The sequence below is a fragment of the Hypomesus nipponensis genome, chromosome 8, assembly GCF_054491055.1.
Source record: "Hypomesus nipponensis isolate SF chromosome 8, ASM5449105v1, whole genome shotgun sequence".
In the NCBI taxonomy this organism is placed as follows: Eukaryota; Metazoa; Chordata; class Actinopteri; order Osmeriformes; family Osmeridae; genus Hypomesus; species Hypomesus nipponensis.
The window spans coordinates 4,978,453-5,001,285 of record NC_140368.1 but is presented as its reverse complement, the minus strand read 5'-3'; the positions used below and the strand labels follow the sequence as shown (position 1 = coordinate 5,001,285).

At 52.7% G+C, this 22,833-nt stretch overlaps 1 protein-coding gene across 1 annotated transcript in view; it reads left to right on the top strand.

The window, feature by feature from the left end:
• dnah5l (dynein, axonemal, heavy chain 5 like) overlaps positions 1–22,833 on the top strand; it is a 29,177-nt gene that overhangs the window by 257 nt on the left and 6,087 nt on the right. Inside the window, exons 2-64 of the mRNA XM_084703680.1 lie at positions 70–144; positions 269–355; positions 685–756; positions 930–1,031; positions 1,212–1,398; positions 1,587–1,752; positions 1,951–2,044; positions 2,168–2,266; positions 2,583–2,764; positions 2,919–3,038; positions 3,158–3,359; positions 3,460–3,555; positions 3,735–3,911; positions 3,992–4,081; positions 4,162–4,317; positions 4,496–4,635; positions 4,921–5,072; positions 5,247–5,454; positions 5,645–5,732; positions 6,115–6,238; positions 6,405–6,592; positions 6,721–6,813; positions 7,081–7,284; positions 7,437–7,517; positions 7,674–8,078; positions 8,183–8,301; positions 8,475–8,611; positions 8,726–8,888; positions 9,164–9,275; positions 9,458–9,586; positions 9,704–9,903; positions 10,045–10,198; positions 10,471–10,737; positions 10,937–11,065; positions 11,189–11,404; positions 11,592–11,738; positions 11,888–12,060; positions 12,172–12,242; positions 12,372–12,479; positions 12,879–13,066; positions 13,378–13,572; positions 13,667–13,801; positions 14,385–14,574; positions 14,728–14,945; positions 15,035–15,169; positions 15,448–15,624; positions 15,775–15,864; positions 16,016–16,282; positions 16,446–16,613; positions 16,697–16,903; positions 17,107–17,436; positions 17,620–17,826; positions 18,047–18,289; positions 18,459–18,613; positions 18,790–18,943; positions 19,157–19,670; positions 19,837–19,982; positions 20,088–20,222; positions 20,327–20,542; positions 20,691–20,858; positions 21,040–21,258; positions 21,493–21,669; positions 21,860–22,054. Of these exons, the coding sequence (XP_084559806.1) occupies positions 70–144; positions 269–355; positions 685–756; positions 930–1,031; positions 1,212–1,398; positions 1,587–1,752; positions 1,951–2,044; positions 2,168–2,266; positions 2,583–2,764; positions 2,919–3,038; positions 3,158–3,359; positions 3,460–3,555; positions 3,735–3,911; positions 3,992–4,081; positions 4,162–4,317; positions 4,496–4,635; positions 4,921–5,072; positions 5,247–5,454; positions 5,645–5,732; positions 6,115–6,238; positions 6,405–6,592; positions 6,721–6,813; positions 7,081–7,284; positions 7,437–7,517; positions 7,674–8,078; positions 8,183–8,301; positions 8,475–8,611; positions 8,726–8,888; positions 9,164–9,275; positions 9,458–9,586; positions 9,704–9,903; positions 10,045–10,198; positions 10,471–10,737; positions 10,937–11,065; positions 11,189–11,404; positions 11,592–11,738; positions 11,888–12,060; positions 12,172–12,242; positions 12,372–12,479; positions 12,879–13,066; positions 13,378–13,572; positions 13,667–13,801; positions 14,385–14,574; positions 14,728–14,945; positions 15,035–15,169; positions 15,448–15,624; positions 15,775–15,864; positions 16,016–16,282; positions 16,446–16,613; positions 16,697–16,903; positions 17,107–17,436; positions 17,620–17,826; positions 18,047–18,289; positions 18,459–18,613; positions 18,790–18,943; positions 19,157–19,670; positions 19,837–19,982; positions 20,088–20,222; positions 20,327–20,542; positions 20,691–20,858; positions 21,040–21,258; positions 21,493–21,669; positions 21,860–22,054 (10,542 nt within the window). The remainder of the gene's footprint in view (positions 1–69; positions 145–268; positions 356–684; positions 757–929; positions 1,032–1,211; positions 1,399–1,586; positions 1,753–1,950; positions 2,045–2,167; positions 2,267–2,582; positions 2,765–2,918; positions 3,039–3,157; positions 3,360–3,459; positions 3,556–3,734; positions 3,912–3,991; positions 4,082–4,161; positions 4,318–4,495; positions 4,636–4,920; positions 5,073–5,246; positions 5,455–5,644; positions 5,733–6,114; positions 6,239–6,404; positions 6,593–6,720; positions 6,814–7,080; positions 7,285–7,436; positions 7,518–7,673; positions 8,079–8,182; positions 8,302–8,474; positions 8,612–8,725; positions 8,889–9,163; positions 9,276–9,457; positions 9,587–9,703; positions 9,904–10,044; positions 10,199–10,470; positions 10,738–10,936; positions 11,066–11,188; positions 11,405–11,591; positions 11,739–11,887; positions 12,061–12,171; positions 12,243–12,371; positions 12,480–12,878; positions 13,067–13,377; positions 13,573–13,666; positions 13,802–14,384; positions 14,575–14,727; positions 14,946–15,034; positions 15,170–15,447; positions 15,625–15,774; positions 15,865–16,015; positions 16,283–16,445; positions 16,614–16,696; positions 16,904–17,106; positions 17,437–17,619; positions 17,827–18,046; positions 18,290–18,458; positions 18,614–18,789; positions 18,944–19,156; positions 19,671–19,836; positions 19,983–20,087; positions 20,223–20,326; positions 20,543–20,690; positions 20,859–21,039; positions 21,259–21,492; positions 21,670–21,859; positions 22,055–22,833) is intronic.

Genomic DNA, 22,833 nt, shown 5'->3' with positions numbered 1-22,833 from the left:
ATTTCTTTACTTTAAGACTGTATGCTGTGGTTACTAACACGTTAACGTGTGTATTTCCTGTATTTCTAGTTTCATTTAATCGACGAGTTCTTCATAGCAAATGGATCCAAGAGGCTGATTTTCTTCTATCAAGAAGTCTCATCGGTACGTCCAAGTCATTTCTAACAGTGAATACTCATCAGCCACAGAGACAACAGCTCAACAAAAGATTACCGTTCCTGTCCCTCTTTTTTCCCTCTTTCTCTCCCTCATCCTTCCATCTCTCCAGCCCCCACCCATCCATTCCTCCATGGCAGACACAGTCAGCTCCTCCCCAAGTCAGAAGAAACTATTCATCACCACGGGAACGTCAGAGGTAATGTCAGCATAACATACCCGGGACAAATAGTACTCACAGAGTTGTCCAATACAGACTCACAGAATTCAGTCCATCCAACATGAACTTTGTGCCCTCTATGGAAGGTTAATTATACATGGGTGGTATCCGAGGAGACCATTGTATGCTAATGAGGTTCTAATGGCAGTTTAGTTGTTGTAGCTCCCTTGTTGTTATTGGAGACAGCACCATTATTTCCAAACAAGCACTCTTGTCTGCCTGACCTTGACCCAGGGGTCATCTCGACCATAGAGATTAACAAGGTTAATTAGTACCCGAGTTTAAATAACTCTGGAACTGTGTTTCAGGCACTACTGGAGAAGTGTCTGTTCTTCTTGAGGACAACTGACAAAACTATAACCACCGCCAATGTGTCACAGGTCAGTAGCTACGCTACACAGCCCCGATCCTGTTCCACTGCACTATTGTCCTTTGTGTAACCTTGGTGACATGATGGATGGGTCTGTGTCGGTCTGTTCCATTCTGTGTCTCTCTGTTGCTTTTCACCTGGATGCTTCCTCCTTGTCGCTCTTTGCTGCCCCCTGTCTCCCAGGAGGTGAACTTTGGGATGCTGGACTGCTCTGAGGGGAGCATGTTGTACAGCCTGGAGAATATGCTCTCTCAGATCATGCTGCCTGCTCTCAGGGCACAGGAGGTAACGCTTCCAGTCCTTTCTCTCTCTCTCTCTCTCTCTCTCTCTCTCTCTCTCTCTCTCTCTCTCTCTCTCTCTCTCTCTCTCTCTCTCTCTCTCTCTCTCTCTCTTCTCTCTCTCTCTTTGTTCCCACGAGCAGGTATTGACCTATGCCTCCCTCCACCCCTCCTCCCTTTCCTCCAGAACTGGGGCTCCATGAAGGATGGCCTCTCGTCCCCACAGATCCAGGACTTCCTGGGGTCAGTGGACTCCTTTGTCTCCAGCCTCACCTCAGCCAGGCTCAACATGGAGGGGAAGTTCCACCTCCAGCAGACCGAAACTAAACACAGTCTGACTGGTCTTCTGGGCCCTGCGGACTACACTGCAGCAGGTAACATGCTGGTCCCAGTCTAGAACACTGTAGGTAATATTCTGGTCCTGCAGCAGACAGTGCATGGTGCTAGTGCAGGTAATACACTGGTCTGATGCCATCCTTTTCAGACCTTCCGCTTTCAGCGTAGCAGTGTTCTATTGATATCAAGAAGGTGTTTGAAAGACAGCTCACCTCTCTCTTTCCAGCCAATAACAGCGAGCTGGTGGAGGAGCTGGAGGGGGTGGTCCTTCAGTGGGCCAATCAGATTAAGCAGGTGTTGACGGAGAGCGAGCAGATGAGGAAGGAGGCCGATGACATCGGACCTTCGGCAGAGCTTGAGCATTGGAAGAGCCGTATGACCACTTTCAACAGGTGACTGATGACATCACACTGTACCTGAACCTAGCTGACTGTTTCCTCCATCTTACTGTCCGGCGGCTCCTCCCCCTCTCCTCCCCCTCTCCTTCCCCTCTCCTCACCCTCTCCTCCCCCTCTCCTCCCCCTCTCCTCACCCTCTCCTCCCCCTCTCCTCCCCCTCTCCTCCCCCACTCCTCCCCCTCGTGCCACCAGCTTGATGGATGAGATCAAGAGGCCAGAGGTGAAGAGGGTGATTGGTGTTCTGCAGGTGGCTAAGAGCAAAGTGCTGAGGGCCTGGAGAGACCTGGTCAGTCTTCTCCCTCTGCTTCCTCTCCTTGTTGGAGAGACAGTGAATAATAAATATCTAAATACAAATACATCTTTTTGGGTCACAAGTAAACCACTGAACTGATGTGTTGGTTCCACCCAGGATGGTGACATCACTGTGGTTGCCAACGAGGCCAAGGACAACGTGAAGTACCTCTACACGCTGGATAAGTTCTTTGGCCCTCTGGGACAGTGCACACCGGTGAGGGTCTTATTCCTCCTACTCTCTCTCTTTCTCACTCACTCTCTCCCTCTCTCTCTCTCTCTCTCTCTCTCTCTCTCTCTATCTCTCTGTCTCTCTCTCTCTATGTCTCTCTCTCTGTCTCTCTCTCTCTCTCTCTCTCTCTCTCTCTCTCTCTCTCTCTGTGTGTCTTCATCCATCTCTCTCTCTCTGTCTCTTCCTTTGTGCCATTGTTTCTCTTTCTTTCTCTCTCTGGCTCTGTTTCTCTCTCATTCTCACTCATTCTCGATCTCTCTTTCTCTCTCTCATTCTCTCTCTCTCTTAACCCCCCCTGCAGACCAGTATGCTGGAGTACCTGCCCAGGTTGATGAGCAGCATCAGTATGATCCACAACATCTCCAGGTACTACAACACCTCAGAGAGGATGACCTCGCTCTTCGTCAAGGTCACCAATCAGATGATCACCACCTGCAAGGCCTACCTGACAGAGGGCGTGGCCAAAGTCTGGGAACACCCCAGGTAAGCCAATCATAGAGTGCACACTCATTACTTATTGGTTCAAAATGAAAGTCTACCTTTTGTATGTATTTTGTTCCTACTGAATTAGCATGACATACATGAAAAAACATGATAAATTGTTAAACTATTTCCTACCTCCCTGTTGTATCTCCAGGCCTGAGCTGTTGGGGAGGATCAGAGAGTGCTGTCAGCTTAACCAGGAGTATCAGCTCTGCTTCCAGAACGTCAGACAGAGACTGAGGGAGAACCCCAATGACAAGCAGTTTGAGTTCAGGTACACACACATAAACACACACACACACACACACACACATACACACACACTGTCACAGTCAGAGTTCAGTACTTGTTAAGCATCACTGGTCTAGCTGAGCTCTCCTCCTCCCTCCGCAGTGAGAACTACATCTTTGGGAAGTTTGACACGTTCTGTCGTCGTCTGGAGCAGATTGCAGACATGGCAACCATGCTGCAGGACCTGGCAGCTCTGCCCGAGGTCAGAGTGGAGGGCATGGAGAAGATCTACGCTCGCTACCAGACCATCGTCAACACCACCAAGGCCAAGACGTACAACGTCCTGGACCACCGCAAACTAGAGGTTAGGGCTGGGCCTAGTGATATTTTTTGATGGATGGATGGACAAAGGAATGGAGGGATGTACAGATTGATTGATCACTTGATCGCTGTCCTCCTGCCAGTTTGACAGTGACTATGCTGAGTTCCAGTCCCAGGTCCAGGCCCTGTTCCTATCCATCCAGTCCCTGATCGACTCTTGGTTTGATCAGTCACTCACTGTGAGTTCTCTGTGTTCTCTCTGTCTCTGTGTTCACATGCTCTACCTCTGGTCATTTAACACTTAATTTAAACTTCAAATCTTTTTCACCCCCACCTCTCACCTCTTCACAACCTCATCCCCCTACCCCTCACACCACTCGCATTCCCCCACGCCCCCCTCCCTCCGGCCCCATCCCAGACAGAGCGCATGCTGGAGCTGCTGTCCAGGTTCGATCAGGGTGGGGTGAGTCGGCACCTGGACCTGGCAGAGCGCTACCAGCTGGTGCTGCAGCGCTACAGCCGAGACCTGGAGCAGCTCCGGAGACAGTATCAGAGGCAGAGGGACAACCCCCCCATCCCCAGGAACATGCCTCCGGTAGGGAGGACACACTAAAGCTAAGCTGCAGTAGCTAAGAAATAAATCTTGTCTTCTTGACTATCTCTCTCTCTCAACAGGTTGCTGGGAAGATTATGTGGTCTCGCCAGCTGTTCAGGAAGATTGAGTACCCCATGTCTATCCTGAAGGATAAGCTGGACATCCTGAAGGTACCCCCCCCCACACACACACACACACAAGGATATAGCAGTCTGACTGTGTCCTTCCCTCCATCCCTCCTTCCCTCCAGACCCCAGAGATGAAGAAAGTGATTCGCACTTACAACAAGACAGCGTCGGTTCTGCTGGAGTTTGAGCTGCTGTACCACCGAGGGTGGAGTCAGGCGGCAGAGATGAGTCGTACGGGGTTTAATGCATCTCTGCTCATCAGACACCCTGACACCAAGGTTAACACCCAGCTAACACCTGCCGATGTCTGACACCAAGTCTCCTGCTGCTTACCTCAGTTACAGCAGCAGGAATATCTGATCAGGACCCAAGAAATGTTTTTTATAAGATGGAGTCATCCCTTAAGGCGTCCTTAGATTTACATGTGGTCGTTCCACGTCCCCATGTCCCTCCCAGGAGTTGTATGTGAACCTGGACCCCCTGGTGCTGGAGGTCCTGCAGGAGGCCCGCTGTATGAACAAGCTGGGCGTGCCCGTCCCCAGGGTGGTCCTCAACATGTGTCTCAGGGAGGCAGAGTTAAAGGCTCAGCACAGTCGGTAGGTCTATCTCTCCTTCTCTCTCTCTCTCTCTCTCTCTCTCTCTCTCTCTCTCTCTCTCTCTCTCTCTCTCTCTCTACCTCTCTACGTCTCTCTCTCACTGTGTGTGTGTCTTCATCCATCTCTCTCTCTCTCTCTCTCTCTCTCTCTCTCTCTCTCTCTCTCTCTCCCTCTCTCCCTCTCTCCATCTGACCCCTCATGCTGTCTGTCTCTCCTTCTCTCTTTCTCTCTCCCTCCGTTTGACCCCTCATGCTGTCTGTTCCTCCTTTCCTCCCTGTTCCCCAGTCTGCAGGAGCTGTTGCAGGACTATGCTGCAGCTGTCTCCAGGGCTCCTCCCCTCCTGCTGCCCCTGCTCCAGCCCTACACCAGCAGGGTCGAGGCTGCCCTCTCCCCTGGCCTCACCACCCTCTCCTGGACCTCCCTCAACATACACTCATGTATGGCAGCTGCCTGGGACTGGGTTCATGTGTGGGTGCATAGGCCCGTGTGTGTCCCATAAACTTGATTTTTTTTACCTGATTTGATTTATTTTAAACGTTTTTATTTATTTTAAACGTTGTTTTTAAAGTTTAAATGAGCAAGTCTAACTTTATGAACCCCTTCTCCCTCAGTCATAGACAACGTCTATGAAGTCTTACGGGAAATGGAGCATATTGCCAAGGTTGCCATGGATACCCTGGAGTGTCGTATTGAGCGGGTGCTTCAGGCTATGTCGCGGACAGCCCTGCTGGAGCTGCCTGAGGACGTGCCCGTCCCCCCTCAGGACCTCCTGAGCCAGGCAGAGAGCTCTGTGGGGATGGCTGCCCAGGGACTCCGCAGGTCAGCCTTACTGATGAGGCATTCTGGGAAATGGAGTCACAAAGTCTTTGACATGTTTCTGTTTCCTGTGTAGTTTGTTTTCTGTGCTGTGTACTGTGTGAAGGCCGCATGGTACATTGTCTGAGATTAGAAGCAGTGTTCTTCCTTTGACTGGGATTGCCTCTGCTCTCCTCTCTCCGTGTCTGGACAGCCAGAGCCAGCAGGTGGAGAAGTCCGTGTATGACCTGATGGAGGACCTGAAGAATAAGATGACCCCAGCTGAAGCTGTTAACCTGGAGGTAAACACATGACATGTCAGTTAAAAACCTGTCAACTGAATACAAACTTAGTAAACATTCATGTTCCTGTACATATCCAACTGGAGGTCAACTTCTTGTGTCTCCTCTTCCATCCTGTTCTCAACTCTCTCGCCCTCCTCTCTTGTCCTCCTCTCTTGTCCTCCTCTCTTGTCCTCCTCTCCTCTCTCACCCTCCTCTCCTCTCTCACCCTCCTCTCCTCTCTCACCCTCCTCTCCTCTCTCACCCTCCTCTCCTCTCTCACCCTCCTCTCCTCTCTCACCCTCCTCTCCTCTCTCACCCTCCTCTCCTCTCTCACCCTCCTCTCCTCTCTCACCCTCCTCTCCTCTCTCACCCTCCTCTCCTCTCTTGCCCTCCTCTCCAGGGGTCCATGGTCTGTCTCCACCCAGATGCAAAGCAGAAAATCCGTTGCCAGTCCTGCCTGCCCTGCCGCTTCTACAACCTGATGGCTCAGTTGTGTCAGAAGAACACAGAGGCTCTGGCCAAAGGTATGGAAGGGTCAGGGGTCAGGGGTCAGGGGTAAGAGGTGGTAGTGTGAAGTATGAGAAGGTCAGTTGTAAGGGGTTAAATGCCAAAAGCTAAAAGTCATTGATAAGAGGCTGTGGTCAACAATCCTCCAACAATTCTCCACGGCTTACCCTCCTCTCTCCTCAGCTACCAAGTCGTCTCTGGACACTCTGAGACGAAGACTGCATGTGACCAGCTCCATGTATCAGTCCTCCTCTTCCTCTGCTGCTTCACCGTACCAGGCCCGTCCACAGAGCCAGACTCCTCTCTTCAGATCCTCCATCCAGCTGGCCATCCCCAACATCGTCCTCAGGCCCAGCCTAGACGAAATACAGGTGCCCACACAAAAACACACACCAGCTGTGAAGTTGAAAGTAGAAACAATGTGGTTGTGAAGATTAACAGTCACGGTTTCACAGTAGGTAATTGCCCCATTTTCAGCTTGAGTTCTCCTGTGTTGCAGAACACTGTCAACAAGATTGTAAGTGTTGTGCTGTCCATGGCAAAAGATGTCCCTCTGTGGCAGTTTGCACACCTACACCACAAACAGCTACAGGTACCACAGATCACCAATATGTCCTGAAATTCAATGAACTACATCTAGTCTAGCCTGATCCCAACCTCTTCCCTCTCTCCCTCCATTTCTCTTCTGCCCCCCCCCCCGGTCCCTCCTCTCTGTCTCTCCCCCCCCGGCCTCTCCTCTCTGTCCCCCCCCCGACCCCTCCTCTCTGTCTCTCCCCCCCCGGCCTCTCCTCTCTGTCCCCCCCCCGACCCCTCCTCTCTGTCCCCCCCCGGCCCCTCCTCTCTGTCCCCCCCACCCCAGATGGAGCAGGCAGCGTTACGGGACGCGGGGGACGAGGGCCCCCTGACCAAGCAGCTGGTTCTGAAGCAGCTGGACCGGCAGCTGGCCGAGCACAAGGACACCACCAAGGCTGTGATCCAGCTCTCCTCCATCGTCTCCTCCCTCCGCCCCGACGCTGCCGACACCCTGCAGGACTTCTCACACTTCTCCACCCTCTGGAACCAGGTATGATTGGCCCAGCACTGTCCGCGCTGGCTGATGATTGGGCGCTCAAGCTGTGATGCCCGGTCTGATCAGCCGTCAAAAATACCTGATGGAGAGATCCCATGCTATTAATATGATAAACCGGTGGTAACTTTGTTTATGTTGCTCTCTAGGACCCAGAGGAGCAGGTGAAGGCCTTCCTGGAGACTGACCCTTCTCTTCCAGAGTTCAGCACTCAGATCTCTTCATACTCTGTTAGTAACTCACTCCTTATAACTGCTCTTCTCAGCTCTTTGTCAACTCGCAGCATTCAGCGTGTACAGTAGGCTGTCCTGTCCAGGCTCACCACTTGTCTCTGTGGTGTAGATGTTGATTATGACTTGCGTCTGCTGTCCTCCCTCCGTTGTCAGAAGCTGGAGGCCCAGATCGAGGACCTCCCAGCGTCCTGCACTGTCGGCTCAGTTCTGTTCGACACAGACCTCCTCAAGCTCTCCCTCAGCCAGGAGTGTCGGGCCTGGAAACGGGCCTTCGGGACGGCGCTCAACACCCGGGCCTCCGCCAACATGGCCGATATCTTCTCATTTGTCGACGGCCTGACCAAACGCCTGCAGCGGCCAATCACCGACCTGGAGGACGTGCGTGGCGCCATGGCGGCACTGAGGGAGGTCCGGGAGGCGGAGATTCGTATTGACGCCACGATTGGTCCCGTGGAGGAGTCGTTCGCGCTGCTGAACCGGCACGAGCTGCTGTTCAACGACGGCAACGCTGAGAGGGTGGACGGTCTGACCTACGCCTGGAGGAACCTCCACGCTCTGGTACAGCTTCTCCCAAGCTCATAACACCTTGTCTCTGCACTGAGGCAGGTGTGATGTGCAAGAGCAGTAGAAGACTGGTCACATGACCATGTCTCCGTCTGCAGGTGATGCAGTCCCAGAACACGCTGGTGAAGATCCAGCCTGCCATGAAAGCTGACCTGCTGGCTGGAGTGGAGGACTTCCAAACGACCGTCCAGAACTTCTACTCTGACTATGACATCAGGTACTGGTATCCAACATCTTACTGTGTCAGTTAAATACTGGGTTGGTTGACAGCCATGTTTGTTATTTGATACGTATATTCAGTGGTTAGCTAAATGGTGGATTTTGATGTGAGTTGGATGGTGAGTTAGATGCCAGGTGTAAGGCTGTGGATGGGTTGTTTGGTCTCTGCAGTGGCCCAGGTGTTGAAGGCCTTGCCCCTGCAGAGGCCTGCGACAGACTGCAGAGCTTCCAGGCTCAGTTTGATGAGCTCTGGAGGAAGTACGTCACCTACTCTGGGGGAGAGGAACTCTTCGGACTCACAGTCACGGGTAAAACGGACGTCAAACACGATACAGGACAGTTACACCGCCGGTCCAAGCTGCGTCCACATTCAACTGGCCTTACCAAGTTGACAGAGCTCTCTCTCCTCCTCTCCCCCATAGAGTACTCTGACCTGCAGAGGATAAAGAGGGAGCTGGCCCTGCAGTCTAAGCTCTACACCCTCTACAGCGCTGTCACAGATAGCGTCAGCGGCTACTACGACATCCAGTGGGCTGACCTCAACATCGAGAAGATTAACACAGAGCTCCAGGACTTCCAGAACAGGTTCCGCTCCGTTCAAAACTCCATTCAGATTACCCTACTGAGCTCATTAACGCAACAAGCCTAATTAACTGCTGTCAAAATATATGTGATTTATCCTTGTGCGTTTACATGTCGTCATTTAGCAGGGTGAAGTGCCTTGCCCAAGGACACAACGTCATTGGCACGGCAGGGAATCGTACCGACAACCTTGTGATTACCAGCCCGATTCTGTAACCGCTCAGCCATCTGATCCCCATGTGTTGCTTGTGTGTTCTCTCAAACTTACATCCTCCTAGAATCCGGAAGCTTCCGAAGGCGTTGAAGGAGTGGCAGGCCTTCCGAGACCTGAAGAAGACCATCGATGACTTCAGCGAGACCTGTCCTCTGCTCTACATGATGGCTAACAAGGTGTGTGTACGTGTGTGTGTGTGTACGTGTGTGTGTGTAAGTGTGTGTGTGTACGTGTGTGCGTGTGTGTGTGTCTTTCTCACCAGTCTCTGACTCGTCACCTCTTTTCTCTGGGACCTTAGTTCCTCCATGTTCACCAGCATTGTCTTCCCTGTCTCCCCTGGGTGCCTCTGTTTGCCCAGGCCATGATGGAGAGACACTGGGGCCGCCTCAGTGACCTGACGGGACACAGATTCGAGGTGGACTCTGAGAACTTCGCCCTCAGAAACATCATGGAGGCTCCGCTTCTCAAATACAAGGAGGACATAGAGGCAGGGCTCAATGACGGCTGGATTGATTGAAGTCGTTGTATGAAATCAACACAGCAACCTAATATTATAGTACCTCACTGTGATTGACATTCTGTGTCCGTGTGTGTGTGTGTACAGGATGTATGCATCAGTGCTGTGAAGGAGAGAGACATCGAGGCCAAGCTGAAGGATGTCGTGGCCGAGTGGAGCAGTCACACGCTCTCCTTCGCCCCCTTCAGGACAAGGGGGGAACTGCTGCTGAAAGGCGCCGACACGTCAGAGAAGGTGGCACTGATGGAGGACAGTTTGATGGTGCTGGCCTCACTCATGAGTAACAGGTGGCGCTATAAAACACTCCAAGGCTGCAATAAAACGAGACCATTTATAAGAAGTTGTTAAACCAACTCATTGCTTCTCAGACATGCCATTGGTGTGAAACCCACACTCCATTTCTCTCCCCCCCCCTCTTCCTCCTCCAGGTACAATGCTCCCTTCAAGCCCTCCATTCAGCAGTGGGTCCAGAAGCTGTCCAACACCACAGAGGTCATAGAGAAATGGCTGACTGTGCAGAACCTATGGATCTACCTGGAGGCTGTGTTCGTAGGAGGAGACATCGCCAAGCAACTACCTCAGGTAAGATTCAAATACACTTATTTTACACTAATACCATCCAACCAGAGATGGGAAGTTACGAAGTATAAATCTTCTCCTGTTTTAGGCCTCTCTGTTCTCCTCTGCCCTCTCACCCTCTCTCATTTCCTCTATTTTCACTGGGGAGTCTGGGGGAAAAAAAGTTAACAAAAAACATTTTGAAAGGTTTCATTAAAAAAAAAATCTTCATTTACTGTATAATATAATGTACAGTAATCTTACTCTCAGCTGATGTGGTCCCCACCTTTCCTTAGGAGGCGAAGAGGTTCCAGAACATCGACAAATCGTGGCAGAAGATCATGCAGCGAGCCCACGAGGTTCCGGGTGTGGTCCAGTGTTGCGTGGGGGACGAGACCCTGATCCAGCTCCTGCCCCACCTGCTGGAACAGCTGGAGGTCTGCCAGAAGTCTCTGAGCGGCTACCTGGAGAAGAAGAGGCTGGTCTTCCCCAGGTTCTTCTTCGTGTCAGACCCGGCCCTGCTGGAGATTCTAGGACAGGCGTCCGACTCCCACACCATACAGGTTAGTGCACCTGTATGGCTTTGACCTGAGGAACCAGCTCTACTTGGTTTGTCTAGTAGTACATTCGCTGAGTCTGTTTCAAAATGTTAATCCTGTGGCCTCCTTCACATCCTCCTCTTCCTGCTCCTCCACTTCCATCCTTCCTCCTGCACCTCCTTCTCATCTCCTCATCCGGTTGCTCCTCATCCTCCTCCTCCAGGCCCACCTGCTGAGTCTGTTTGACAACGTCCACAGGGTGGTGTTCCATGAGAAGAACTACGACCAAATCCTCAGCTTCCAGTCCCAGGAGGGAGAGACTGTGGCCCTGTGTGAGCCAGTCCTGGCTCAGGTACCTGTTCTCCTCAGAGCTACACCTCCACTGAAGCCCCATGCACTGCTATAGAAGTGTGACAGTGGGTTTGTAGTGGTCTTACATCAGTGCTACTGTAATACTGAGGTGTTGTTGCTCCAGGGTAACGTGGAAGCCTGGCTGGGTCTGCTGCTGGAGCGAGTGAGAAAGACCCTCCACAGCATCATCAGACAGGCCTACCTAGCCATCAGTGACCCGGGCCTAAAACTACTAGAGTTCCAGGCTGTGTTTCCGGCCCAGGTGGGCCTGCTGGGGCTGCAGATGATCTGGACCAAAGACTCTGAGGAGGCCCTGGGCCTCAGCAAGGCTGACAAGAAGGTATGTTCCCTTGTTGAAATAGACTCCTTAAACATGGAAGCTGCTAACACTGTATACAGTTTACTCACACTGTTCTGCAGCAAGACAGACAAGAAGGTACAATTCATCATATGACACTATCCTCTCCTTCTTGACAAGCCTGGACAGTCAAATCTCATCTCTTCCTCTGCCCTGTTTGTGTTTCCAGATCATGCAGACGACCAACCAGAAGTTCATGGACATGTTGAATGAGCTGATTGACATGACAACCAGGGACCTGACCAGAAATGAGAGGACCCTGTACGAGACCCTTATCACCATCCATGTCCACCAGAAAGACATATTTGACGACCTGGTAAGAACCGTCTATTAGATCAATTTATCGATTAGATCATTTATTTTGGGGGGGCGGTAGTTCCTAAAACATCCTAGAGAGAACCACAATGTTAAAGAGCTTATTACAATCTGGAACAGTCTTGATGGTAAGGTTCCCCTGGTTCTCAGGTCCGTCTGAACATCAGGTCCACGCTGGACTTTGAGTGGCAGAAGCAGTCTAGGTTCTACTTCCTGGAGGAGTCAGATCGGTGTGTGATCCAGATCACCGACGTGGAGTTCGGCTACTGCAACGAGTACCTGGGCTGCACCGACAGGCTGGTCATCACCCCCCTTACAGACAGGTGAGCTCTGCTCCATAGACAGGTGAGCCAGTTCCCACCCGGTCTGGACACCTGGCTCTCACCTGGTTCCCATGTGGTTTTGACCTGGCTCCTGCCTGTCCACCCCTCCAGGTGTTACATCACCCTGGCTCAGGCGCTGGGGATGAGCATGGGCGGGGCTCCAGCTGGACCAGCAGGAACAGGTAAGAACAAGACGAACCACGACACCTCGACCAGACGGCTCCTGAACAGCAACACACACTGTGGGACGCGCATGAGGTGAAGCAGAGCTCCTGCAGAGCGTCTGGGCTGATCTCTGTCCCTGCCCACAGGCAAGACGGAGACCACCAAGGACATGGGCCGCTGTCTGGGGAAGTACGTGGTGGTCTTCAACTGCTCCGACCAGATGGACTACAGAGGGCTTGGACGCATCTACAAAGGTAAGCCCACAGACACACCTTCATGAGCAACAGGAACATTACATTACACTTAGTCATTTAGCAGACACTGTTATCCAAAGCGACTTACAAGAAAGAGCTTTCAATAAGTGCATAGGTCAATGATCCTAACATAACGTCACGTGTGGTAACAAGACGCACCCTTAGAGCTAAGTAAGTAAGTAAGACTTTATTTACATAGCACTTTTCATACAAGAATTGCAGCTCAAAGTGCTTAACATAAATCAACAAGTGTTGATCTAACTAGCCGCACTGCGGTCTCTCGAGTCCGTCTTAGATCTGAGCTGCCACTTGCAGTTTCTAATAACGAGACGAGACGCACAGATAAGAGTCCCACGAGCTTTGTGAGCCGTGTGAACGTGATCCTGTGTGGTGCGCCAGGCCTGGCCCAGTCTGGAGCCTGGGGGTGTTTCGATGAGTTCAACCGCATCGAGCTGCCCGTGCTGTCCGTGGCCGCGCAGCAGATCTACATCGTGCTGCAGTGCAAGAAGAACAAGAAGAAGCAGTTCATCTTCACAGACGGAGACGTGGTGGACATGGACCCAGAGTTTGGCATCTTCTTAACTATGGTGGGCATGGCAGGACACTAAGCATGTTCTTAACCGGTTCTTATTAGAGGGTCCTGAAGGAAAGGTAACAGCAAAACCCTGTGTGTTGTGTATGGTGTTTACAGAGTGTATACAGATAGCAGCTGGCTCTCTCTGACAAGAATTCATTTGTTACAGCTGTCTTGTGGTTCTGCACATACCTAGAACTGAGTCTACACTTCTTTTGTATAACGTAGTCCACTGTGCATATCATACACAATTGAAACAGATCTGCAGGAATGAACTCTCCCGGTTCTACAATGTTCCTGCTGTTCCGTTTCATTCGTACCTAGAACCCTGGCTACGCCGGTCGGCAGGAGCTGCCGGAAAACCTGAAGATCCAGTTCCGGACGGTCGCCATGATGGTACCTGACCGGGCCATCATCATGAGGGTCAAGCTGGCCAGCGCCGGTTTCCGTGACAACCAAGTCCTCAGCCGCAAGTTCTACACCCTGTACAAACTGTGTGAGGAGCAGCTCTCCAAGCAGGTAACGCACACACACACACATCCCAGGGTGCAGCGCTGCGTTATGTAAAGACATTTCCAGGTTCTCTGACAGATGTTGACGTTCTCTGCCCCAGGTGCACTATGACTTTGGCCTGAGGAACATCCTGTCTGTTCTGAGGACGCTGGGAGCCGTGAAGAGGTCCAACCCGGCCGAGCCTGAGAAGACCGTAGTCATGAGGGTTCTGAGAGACATGAACCTCTCCAAACTGGTATGAACCAGAATCGTGCTTGACACACTCATCTGTGGTTTCTGTTTTTTCAGAGAACAAAACAAAGATGATTCTGGCATGATTTGAGGTGATATACTGCGAAAGTGCCTCAATGTGCCTCACTCCTCATGATCTCTTCCCATACATCCCTCCCCATCACCATCCTCCCTTCTCCTCCTACCCATTTTCTTTCCATCCTGTCCTCCCCTTTCTTTCCGCTCTCCCTCACTTCTCACCCCTCCTCGCCCTCCTCCCTCTCACCCCTTCTCTCCCTCCTCCCTCTCACCCCTCCTCTCACTTCTCACCCCTCCTCTCCCTCACTTCTCACCCCTCCTCTCCCTCCTCCCTCTCACCCCTTCTCTCCCTCCTCCCTCTTACCCCTCCTCTCCCTCCTCCCTCACACCCCTCCTCTCCCTCACTTCTCACCCCTCCTCTCCCTCACTTAACACCCCTCCTCTCCCTCACTTCTCACCCCTCCTCTCCCTCCTCCCTCACACCCCTCCTCTCCCTCACTTAACACCCCTCCTCTCCCTCACTTCTCACCCCTCCTCTCCCTCCTCCCTCACACTCCTCCTCCCTCCAGGTGGATGAGGACGAGCCCCTCTTCATGAGTCTGATCAACGACCTGTTCCCGGGCATCATCCTGGACAAGGCGGGCTACCCGGAGCTGGAGGCGGCCATCCAGTCCCAGACCCAGCAGGCGGGCCTCATCTACCACCCTCCCTGGCTGCTGAAGCTGGTGCAGCTCTACGAGACCCAGCGCGTTCGCCACGGTCAGAACAAGAGCACACACACCTTCATGTGTTTCCCTCCATCTGTAACTTTACAAACCACGTCAAACCTTTTTTAGAAAGCTTCATGTGTTTATGTTTTCATATTTCTGTCTAATGTCCCTGTGTGTGTTCCCTGTCGTGTGTGCATTGCAGGGATGATGACCCTAGGCCCGAGCGGAGCGGGGAAGTCCACCTGTATCCAGGTGCTGATGCGGGCCATGACGGACTGTGGCTCCGCCCACAGGGAGATGAGGATGAACCCCAAGGCCATCACGGCCTCCCAGATGTTCGGCACGCTGGACGTGGCCACCAACGACTGGACGGACGGGATCTTCTCCACGCTCTGGAGGAAGACCCTCAAGGCCAAGAAGGTCAACAGGGTTTATGTTTGTTGTTGTTTGTTGGTGCTGTTTTGTTTTGACTGTTTAACTGTTTGTTTGTTTGCGTGTGTGTTTGTCAGGGGGAGCATGTGTGGATTGTTCTGGACGGTCCTGTAGACGCCATCTGGATCGAGAACCTCAACTCCGTCCTGGACGACAACAAGACCCTGACCCTGGCCAACGGAGACCGCATCCCCATGGCGCCCTGCTGCAAGGTGACCCTGAAAATCACAATGACCCCCGACCTCTGACCCCTACCTCTGCCCTGACCCGTGACTACTGTAAGGTGCTGTCAAAACCTTTTCTGAAATTGTTCCTGACCTGCTCCCAAAATGTATTTCTATCACACTGCATATTTATGTTTCTGTAATATGATCTATTTGGTTTGTACACGCCTGCTGCCTCCAGCGCTGCTGGATCATTAACACATGTAATCATTCATGTAGTCAGGAAGCAATTCATAACGTAATCAGCAGGGTATGGATCTCTCCAGGTGGTGTTTGAGCCCCACAACATTGACAACGCCTCCCCTGCTACGGTGTCTCGTAACGGGATGGTGTTCATGAGCTCCTCGGTGCTGGGCTGGAGCCCCGTGTTGCAGGCCTGGCTGCAGACTGTCCCTAGCCTGCAGGCTGGGGTCCTGCAGACCTGCTTCAACACCATCTACCAGGTGGGTGAGCCCGGTGTGCTGGAGCGGGGGCGAAGCGTTGGCGCAGGTGATTAGATGGGATCTGAGATCCGTGTGTAGCTTGGCATTGTGCCTTTTGGTGAGTATTTAGTGCATCTCCTCCACTCACCTTCTCTCCTGTCATCCCCAAAGGACTTGGTGAACTTCATCTTTACGGCAGTGTCTCCTAAAATGAATATCCTGGAGTGTATGTACATCAAACAGACCATAGACCTTCTGCAGGTAGGCATGACTACCACCGACTATCCCAATGTCCTTAAGAGATCTCTTAAAGGGTTTGAGTCTGCTAAAGATAAAAGTAACTGAAATCACCAGTTAATGGTCTATCTGCCTGCCTGTTTGCTTGCTTGCTTGCTCGTCCGGCTGCCTCCAGGGTCTACTACAAGCTATGGAGGACAGGCAGGGAGGTGTGGGCGGGCAGGGCGGGCAGGGCGGGCAGGGGGCAGACGTGGCGCGGCTCTTCGTCTTTGCGGTCATGTGGTCCGTGGGGGCCCTGCTGGAGCTGGAGGACAGAGTCAAGATGGAGGTCTTCTTAAAGGGACATTCCGCTCATCTAGACCTGCCTCACACCGAGGGCGACCAGACCATCTTTGAGTTCATGGTCAACGAGCAGGGCCAGTGGGAACACTGGGAAAACAAGGTACCGCAGCTGCAGAAAGAGACCATTTGTCTAACCCTAACCGTTATTATAATTTGTTTTATTATTTATTCTTTATACATTTTTAGAAGGACAGTTATGACAAGTCTTCTTTCTGATCAGTGTGTGGTGAAATGTGTTGCCTGGCCTCTGTCGCCCCCTACAGGTGCCAGAGTACATCTACCCTGCAGACCACATCCCTGACTACTCCTCCATCCTGGTCCCCAACGTGGACAATGTGAGGACAGACTTCCTCATGCAGACCATCATGAAGCAGAACAAGGCTGTGCTGCTCATAGGAGAACAGGGCACTGCCAAGACAGTCATGATCAAGGTATACGTGTGTGTGTGTGTGTGTGGTTCTATCACGTTCTCTTCAGCCAACATGTTCCTCACCCCTGTCCCATCCTCTCTCAGGGCTACACCAGTAAGTATGACCCGGAGGTGCAGGTGAGTAAGAGTCTGAACTTCTCGTCAGCCACGCTCCCCAGCATGTTCCAGCGCAGCGTGGAGAGCTACATAGACAAGCGGATGGGCTCCACATACGGCCCTCCTGCGGGGAAGAGGATGACTGTGTTCATAGACGACATCAACATGCCTGCCATCAACGAGTGGGGGGACCAGGTCTCACACACACACACGCACACACACATGCACCTGTACACAGACACAAACATGTACACACACACACCTGTACACAGATACACACACACACCTGTACACACACACACACACCTGTACACAGATACACATGCGCCAACTGCGCACGCAAACACACAAACGGTCAAACAAATCCGTCTCCTGTGTCCCCGCCCCCTGCGCTCCAGATAACCAATGAGATTGTGCGTCAGCTGATGGAGCAGGGGGGGTTCTACAGCCTGGACCGTCCAGGGGAGTTCACCTCCGTGGTGGACCTCCAGCTGGTGGGGGCCATGATCCACCCTGGGGGCGGGCGTAACGACATCCCCCAGAGGCTGAAGAGGCAATTCTCCATCTTCAACTGCACCCTGCCCGCCAACTCCTCCATCGACAAGATCTTCCGCACCGTGGCTCTGGGTTACTTCTGCCCAGAGAGGGGCTTCCCTGCCGGGGTGTGTTCCCTGGTGGGGGCCCTGGTGCCAACCACCAGGCGGGTCTGGCAGGCTGTGAAGGCCAAGGTAGAACGCACTGGCACAGCCGCCGTACGACAGGCATATACTGCCTACATTAACGTACATTAATGTATCAGTGAAGTTTACTGTGGGACTAATATACAATATGTTTGTTACGTGTTATTGCATTGTGTGACTGCCTGTCTGTCCTCCTGGTCCCTCCCTCCCCCCCCCCCTCCCCTCTCCCAGATGCTTCCCTCCCCAGCCAAGTTCCACTACATCTTCAACCTGCGCGATCTGAGTCGTATCTGGCAGGGCGTGCTGACCGTGAGGTCAGAGGTGTGTCAGGACTCGGAGACGCTCTCCGCGCTGTTCCATCATGAGTGTGCCCGCGTCATCGCCGACCGCTTCATTGACAACCGTGACAGGCAGAGCTTCGAGACCATGCTCGCAAAGGTGTGGAGCTTGTGGAATACTGTTGGTTTAGTATTGATTGATTGATTGATTGATTGATTGATTGGTTAGGTGTTGATTATTAAGTATTGATGGAGTATATTCACAGCTTTGTAAGTGCAACATGTTCCAGAATATTGGTTATGGAGTATTGATTAGTGTGTATGGATTGTTTTGATTGGGTAGTTGGTGAGAATAACTTTCTGCTTCCTGTTTCCCCCAGATAACAGTGGAGGATCATGGGTCAGCTCTAACTGAGCATGCTCAGTGGGACTCCTACTTTGTGGACTTCCTGCGAGACGCTCCCGAGGCCACGGGGGAGGAGCCTGACGATGCCGATCTGGAGGCACCCAAGGTGTACGAGCCAATCCCGTCGCTGGAAGTGTTGGCAGAGCGATTGGGGACGTTCCAGCAGATGTACAACGAGGCAGTTAGAGGCGGAGCCATGGACCTGGTCTTCTTTAAGGTCAGTTAGGGGCGGAGCCATGGACCTGGTCTTCTTTAAGGTCATTTACATCATCTATATACAAATTATGAACTGTTCATGTATATACAATAAATGTATTCATGTAAACAAATCTGAATATCTCTGACTCCCATTGGCTGATAATCCTTGTGTGTCCGTCCAATCCCAGGATGCGATGATCCACCTGATGAAGATCTCTCGGATCCTGCGGACCCCCCAGGGGAATGCCTTGCTGGTGGGCGTGGGGGGGTCAGGCAAGCAGAGCCTCACACGCCTGGCCTCCTACATCGCAGGATATCACAGCTTCCAGATCACACTCACCAGGTATGACTTGGAGGGTCTCTCTCTCTCTCTCTCTCTCTCTCTCTCTCTCTCTCTCTCTCTCTCTCTCTCTGTCTGTCTGTCTGTCTGTCTGTCTGTCTGTCTCACTCACTAACACACACACACACACGTGCACACACACAATACACCATGCAAAACCTTCTCTTCTCTTCCTCCAGGACTTACAACAGTAGCAACTTCCTGGAAGACCTGAAGACTCTGTACCGATTGGCTGGCCAGCAGGGTCGCGGGGTCACCTTTCTGTTCACTGACAACGACATCAAAGACGAAGCGTTCCTGGAGTACCTCAACAACGTGTTAGCCTCCGGAGAGGTGTGTGTGTCTGTGTCTGTGTGTGTGTGTCTGTGTCTGTGTGTGTGTGTGTGTGTGTGTGTGTGTCTGTGTCTGTGTGTGTGTGTGTGTCTGTGTCTGTGTGTGTGTGTCTGTGTGTGTGTGTGTGTGTGTCTGTGTGTCCTCTTCTCCAACATTGACAAACAAAAACCCTTGACATGACTCAGTAACATCCCTATCCTCTGTGTGCCCCAGGTGTCTAACCTGTTCCCTAGAGACGAGCTGGATGAGATCACCCAGGACCTGATCCCCACCATGAAACGCCAGTACCCCCGCCGCACCCCTACCGCCGAGAACCTCTACGACTACTTCCTGTCCCGCGTCCGTAACAACCTCCATGTGGTACTGTGCTTCTCTCCGGTGGGGGAGAAGTTCCGCACGCGGGCGCTCAAGTTCCCGGGCCTGATCTCCGGCTGCACCATAGACTGGTTCCAGCGCTGGCCGCGCGACGCGCTGGTGGCCGTGTCGCATCACTTCCTGTCGCAGTACGGAGAGTTCCAATGCTCGCAGGAAGTGAGGGGAAGCGTGGTGCGCGTCATGGGGTCCTTCCAGGATCTGGTGGCGGAGAAGTGCGCCGAGTACTTTGAGCGCTTCCGACGGCAGACCTACGTGACGCCCAAGTCCTACCTGTCGTTCATCGAAGGATACAAGATCATCTACTCGGAGAAGATCGCCCACGTTGGCATGCTGGCAGACAGGATGAAGACAGGTACTGACCTCACCAGCGAAGCTACCTTGTCTTACCTTCTGCGGAGCTCACATGCATTCTGTAAAGTCTCTTCCCTGTGGCTGACAATGAGCTGTTAATGGATCACCTCCGTCCAGCTGCAAACTCCTCTCTCACCTCGACATCCCCCCTCCGCCTCACCCCCCAGGTCTGAGTAAGCTGATGGAGGCAGAGCAGTCTGTGAGCCAGCTGTCTAAAGAGCTGGCAGTGAAGGAGCAGGAACTGGAGGTGGCCTCCCGCAGGGCAGACGGGGTACTGCAGGAGGTGACCGTCAAGGCCCAGGCAGCAGAAAAGGTCATCCATCCATCTGTCTATATGTATATCTCTCTATCTCCCTACCTGTCAATCTATCTACCTGTGTTGTTGTGACTGGTGGAGTTTGTCCTGCGCCTCTCTCAGGTGAAGACGCAGGTGCAGAAGGTAAAGGACAAGGCCCAGGCCATCGTGGACGAGATCGAGGCGGACAAGATCGTGGCCGAGTCCAAACTGGAGGCAGCCAAACCTGCCCTGGCTGCTGCGGAGACAGCCCTGCAGGTAGGGAGCGAGGGAGGTAGGGAGGGTGGGAGCGAGGGAGGGAGGGACAGAAGTATCTCAGTGTTGTAACAGGATGACCCTCCTCTGTGCCCCCCCCCCCCCAGACCATCAAGCCAGCAGATATCGCCACAGTGAGGAAGCTGAACAAGCCCCCCCACCTGATCATGCGCATCATGGACGCTGTGCTGCTGCTGTTCCAGAGGAGGGTTGACCCCGTGACCCCTGACCCCGAGAGGCCCTGCCTACGACCCTCCTGGGCTGAGGCACTCAAGCTCATGCAAAACTCTTCCTTCCTCAGCATGCTGCTGAACTTCAGCAAGGTACACACACACACACACACACACACTAAAACACACACACTAAAACACGTGAAATGTGCTTCCCTCCTACCACTCACTTTCTTCATCCAATCCTCTCCTCCCCCCTCTTACCTCTCTCTACCCCCCCACACCCTCACCCCCCCTGCAGGACTCTATAACCGAGGAGGTGGTGGAGCTGCTGACCCCCTACCTCTCCATGGAGGACTACAACCTGGAGCAAGCTAAGAGGATCTGTGGGAATGTGGCTGGACTCTGCTCCTGGACCGAGGCCATGGTGGACTTCTTCTCCATCAACAAGGAGGTTCTCCCACTGAAGGTGCGCTTAGACCAAACACTCACACACACACACACAAACAGTACATACACATACAGTACACACACATATACAGTACACACACACATACAGTACATACACTTCCTAGCTGGTCATGGTCTTAGTCCAAGCTGGCCCAGACACACACACCCCTAACCCCCTCCCCCCGCCCCTCCTCCCCCAGGCTAACCTGGCCCTCCAGGAGGCCCGGCTGCTGGTGGCCCAGTCCGAGCTGGCCCAGGCTCAGGAGCAGCTGGACGCCAAGCAGAGGGAGCTGGACGAGGTGCAGGCGCTCTACGACGCCGCCATGAGGGAGAAGCAGGAACTGCTGGACGACGCTCAGGCCTGCCGCCGCAAGATGGCCAACGCCACGGCTCTGATCGATGGCCTGGGGGGAGAGAAGGTGGGGGTGGGGGGGAGAGAAGGTGGGGGTGTGGGGGGAGAGAAGGTGGGGGTGTGGGGGGAGAGAAGGTGGGGGTGTGGGGGGAGAGAAGGTGGGGGTGTGGGGGGAGAGAAGGTGGGGGTGTGGGGGGAGAGAAGGTGGGGGTGTGGGGGGAAAGGGGGAGGCTTGACGGGAGGGAGGGGGTTGTTCCCCCTTGGTGTTTTATTACTCGTGTCTGTGCGTGTGTTGTTCCAGGTGCGTTGGACGGAAAGCAGCGCTCTGTTCCAGACTCAGATCAAACATCTGGTTGGAGACGTCCTATTGGCTACGGGATTCCTGTCATACGCCGGCCCCTTCAACCAGGAGTACCGTAACTTGCTGCTGTCGCAATGGAGACGGGAGATGACTAGTAACCACATACCCTACAGTGATGTAAGACTTTTAGTTTTGCCCTTATCTTGGCACAGCATATGTCAAACGTGGTGTCCTGTGCTGTATCCAATACTGAACATTCATTATTTTTTTATAATACAACTGTGATCCAAGATCAAGATCACTGTGATCTTATATACTCTGTACAGTTGTATTACTGTAAATGTGTGTGTTTTGGCGCCCTCTTCAGGATCTGAATGTGATCCGCATGCTGGTGGACGATGCCACCGTGGGAGAGTGGAACCTGCAGGGCCTCCCCAACGATGACCTTTCCATCCAGAACGGGATCATTGTGACCAAAGCTTCACGCTACCCTCTCCTCATAGACCCTCAGGGCCAGGGCAAGATGTGGATCAAGAACAGGGAGAAGGACAAAGAGCTACAGGTACACAAAGACAGAGAGAGCGAGACACGGAGAGAGACACAGAGAGAGAGACAGAGAGAAACAGAGAGAGACAAAGAGAGAGACAGAGAGAGACAGAGAGAGACAGAGAGAGACACAGAAAGAGACAGAGAGAGAGACACAGAGAGAGACACAGAGAGAGACAGAGATGGGACCCCCCGTTAAGAGATAGAGAGAGATGAAGAGAGGGAGACAAAAATGTGAAATAAGAGGATGTGAAAGTAAAGAGAGGAGGAGAGAACATTAAAGAAGAATTAAGAAAAGGAAGAGAACTACAGGGTCACTTCACACTCAGTGTCTCTATCTGACTCTCTGAGTGTCTCTTTATCAACAAAACATAACTGTGTGTCTGTCTTCCTTTCTGTCTGTTTTCCTGTGTGTCTGTCTTCCTTTCTGTCTGTCTTCCTGTGTGTCTGTCTTCCTGTGTGTCTGTCTTCCTGTGTGTCTGTCTTCCTGTGTGTCTGTCTTCCTGTGTGTCTGTCTTCCTGTGTGTCTGTCTTCCTGTGTGTCTGTCTTCCTGTGTGTCTGTCTTCCTGTGTGTCTGTCTTCCTGTGTGTCTGTCTTCCTGTGTGTCTGTCTTCCTGTGTGTCTGTCTTCCTGTGTGTTTGTCTTCCTGTGTGTCTGTCTTCCTGTGTGTCTGTCTTCCTGTGTGTCTGTCTTCCTGTGTGTCTGTCTTCCTGTGTGTTTGTCTTCCTGTGTGTCTGTCTTCCTGTGTGTCTGTCTTCCTGTGTGTCTGTCTTCCTGTGTGTCTGTCTTCCTGT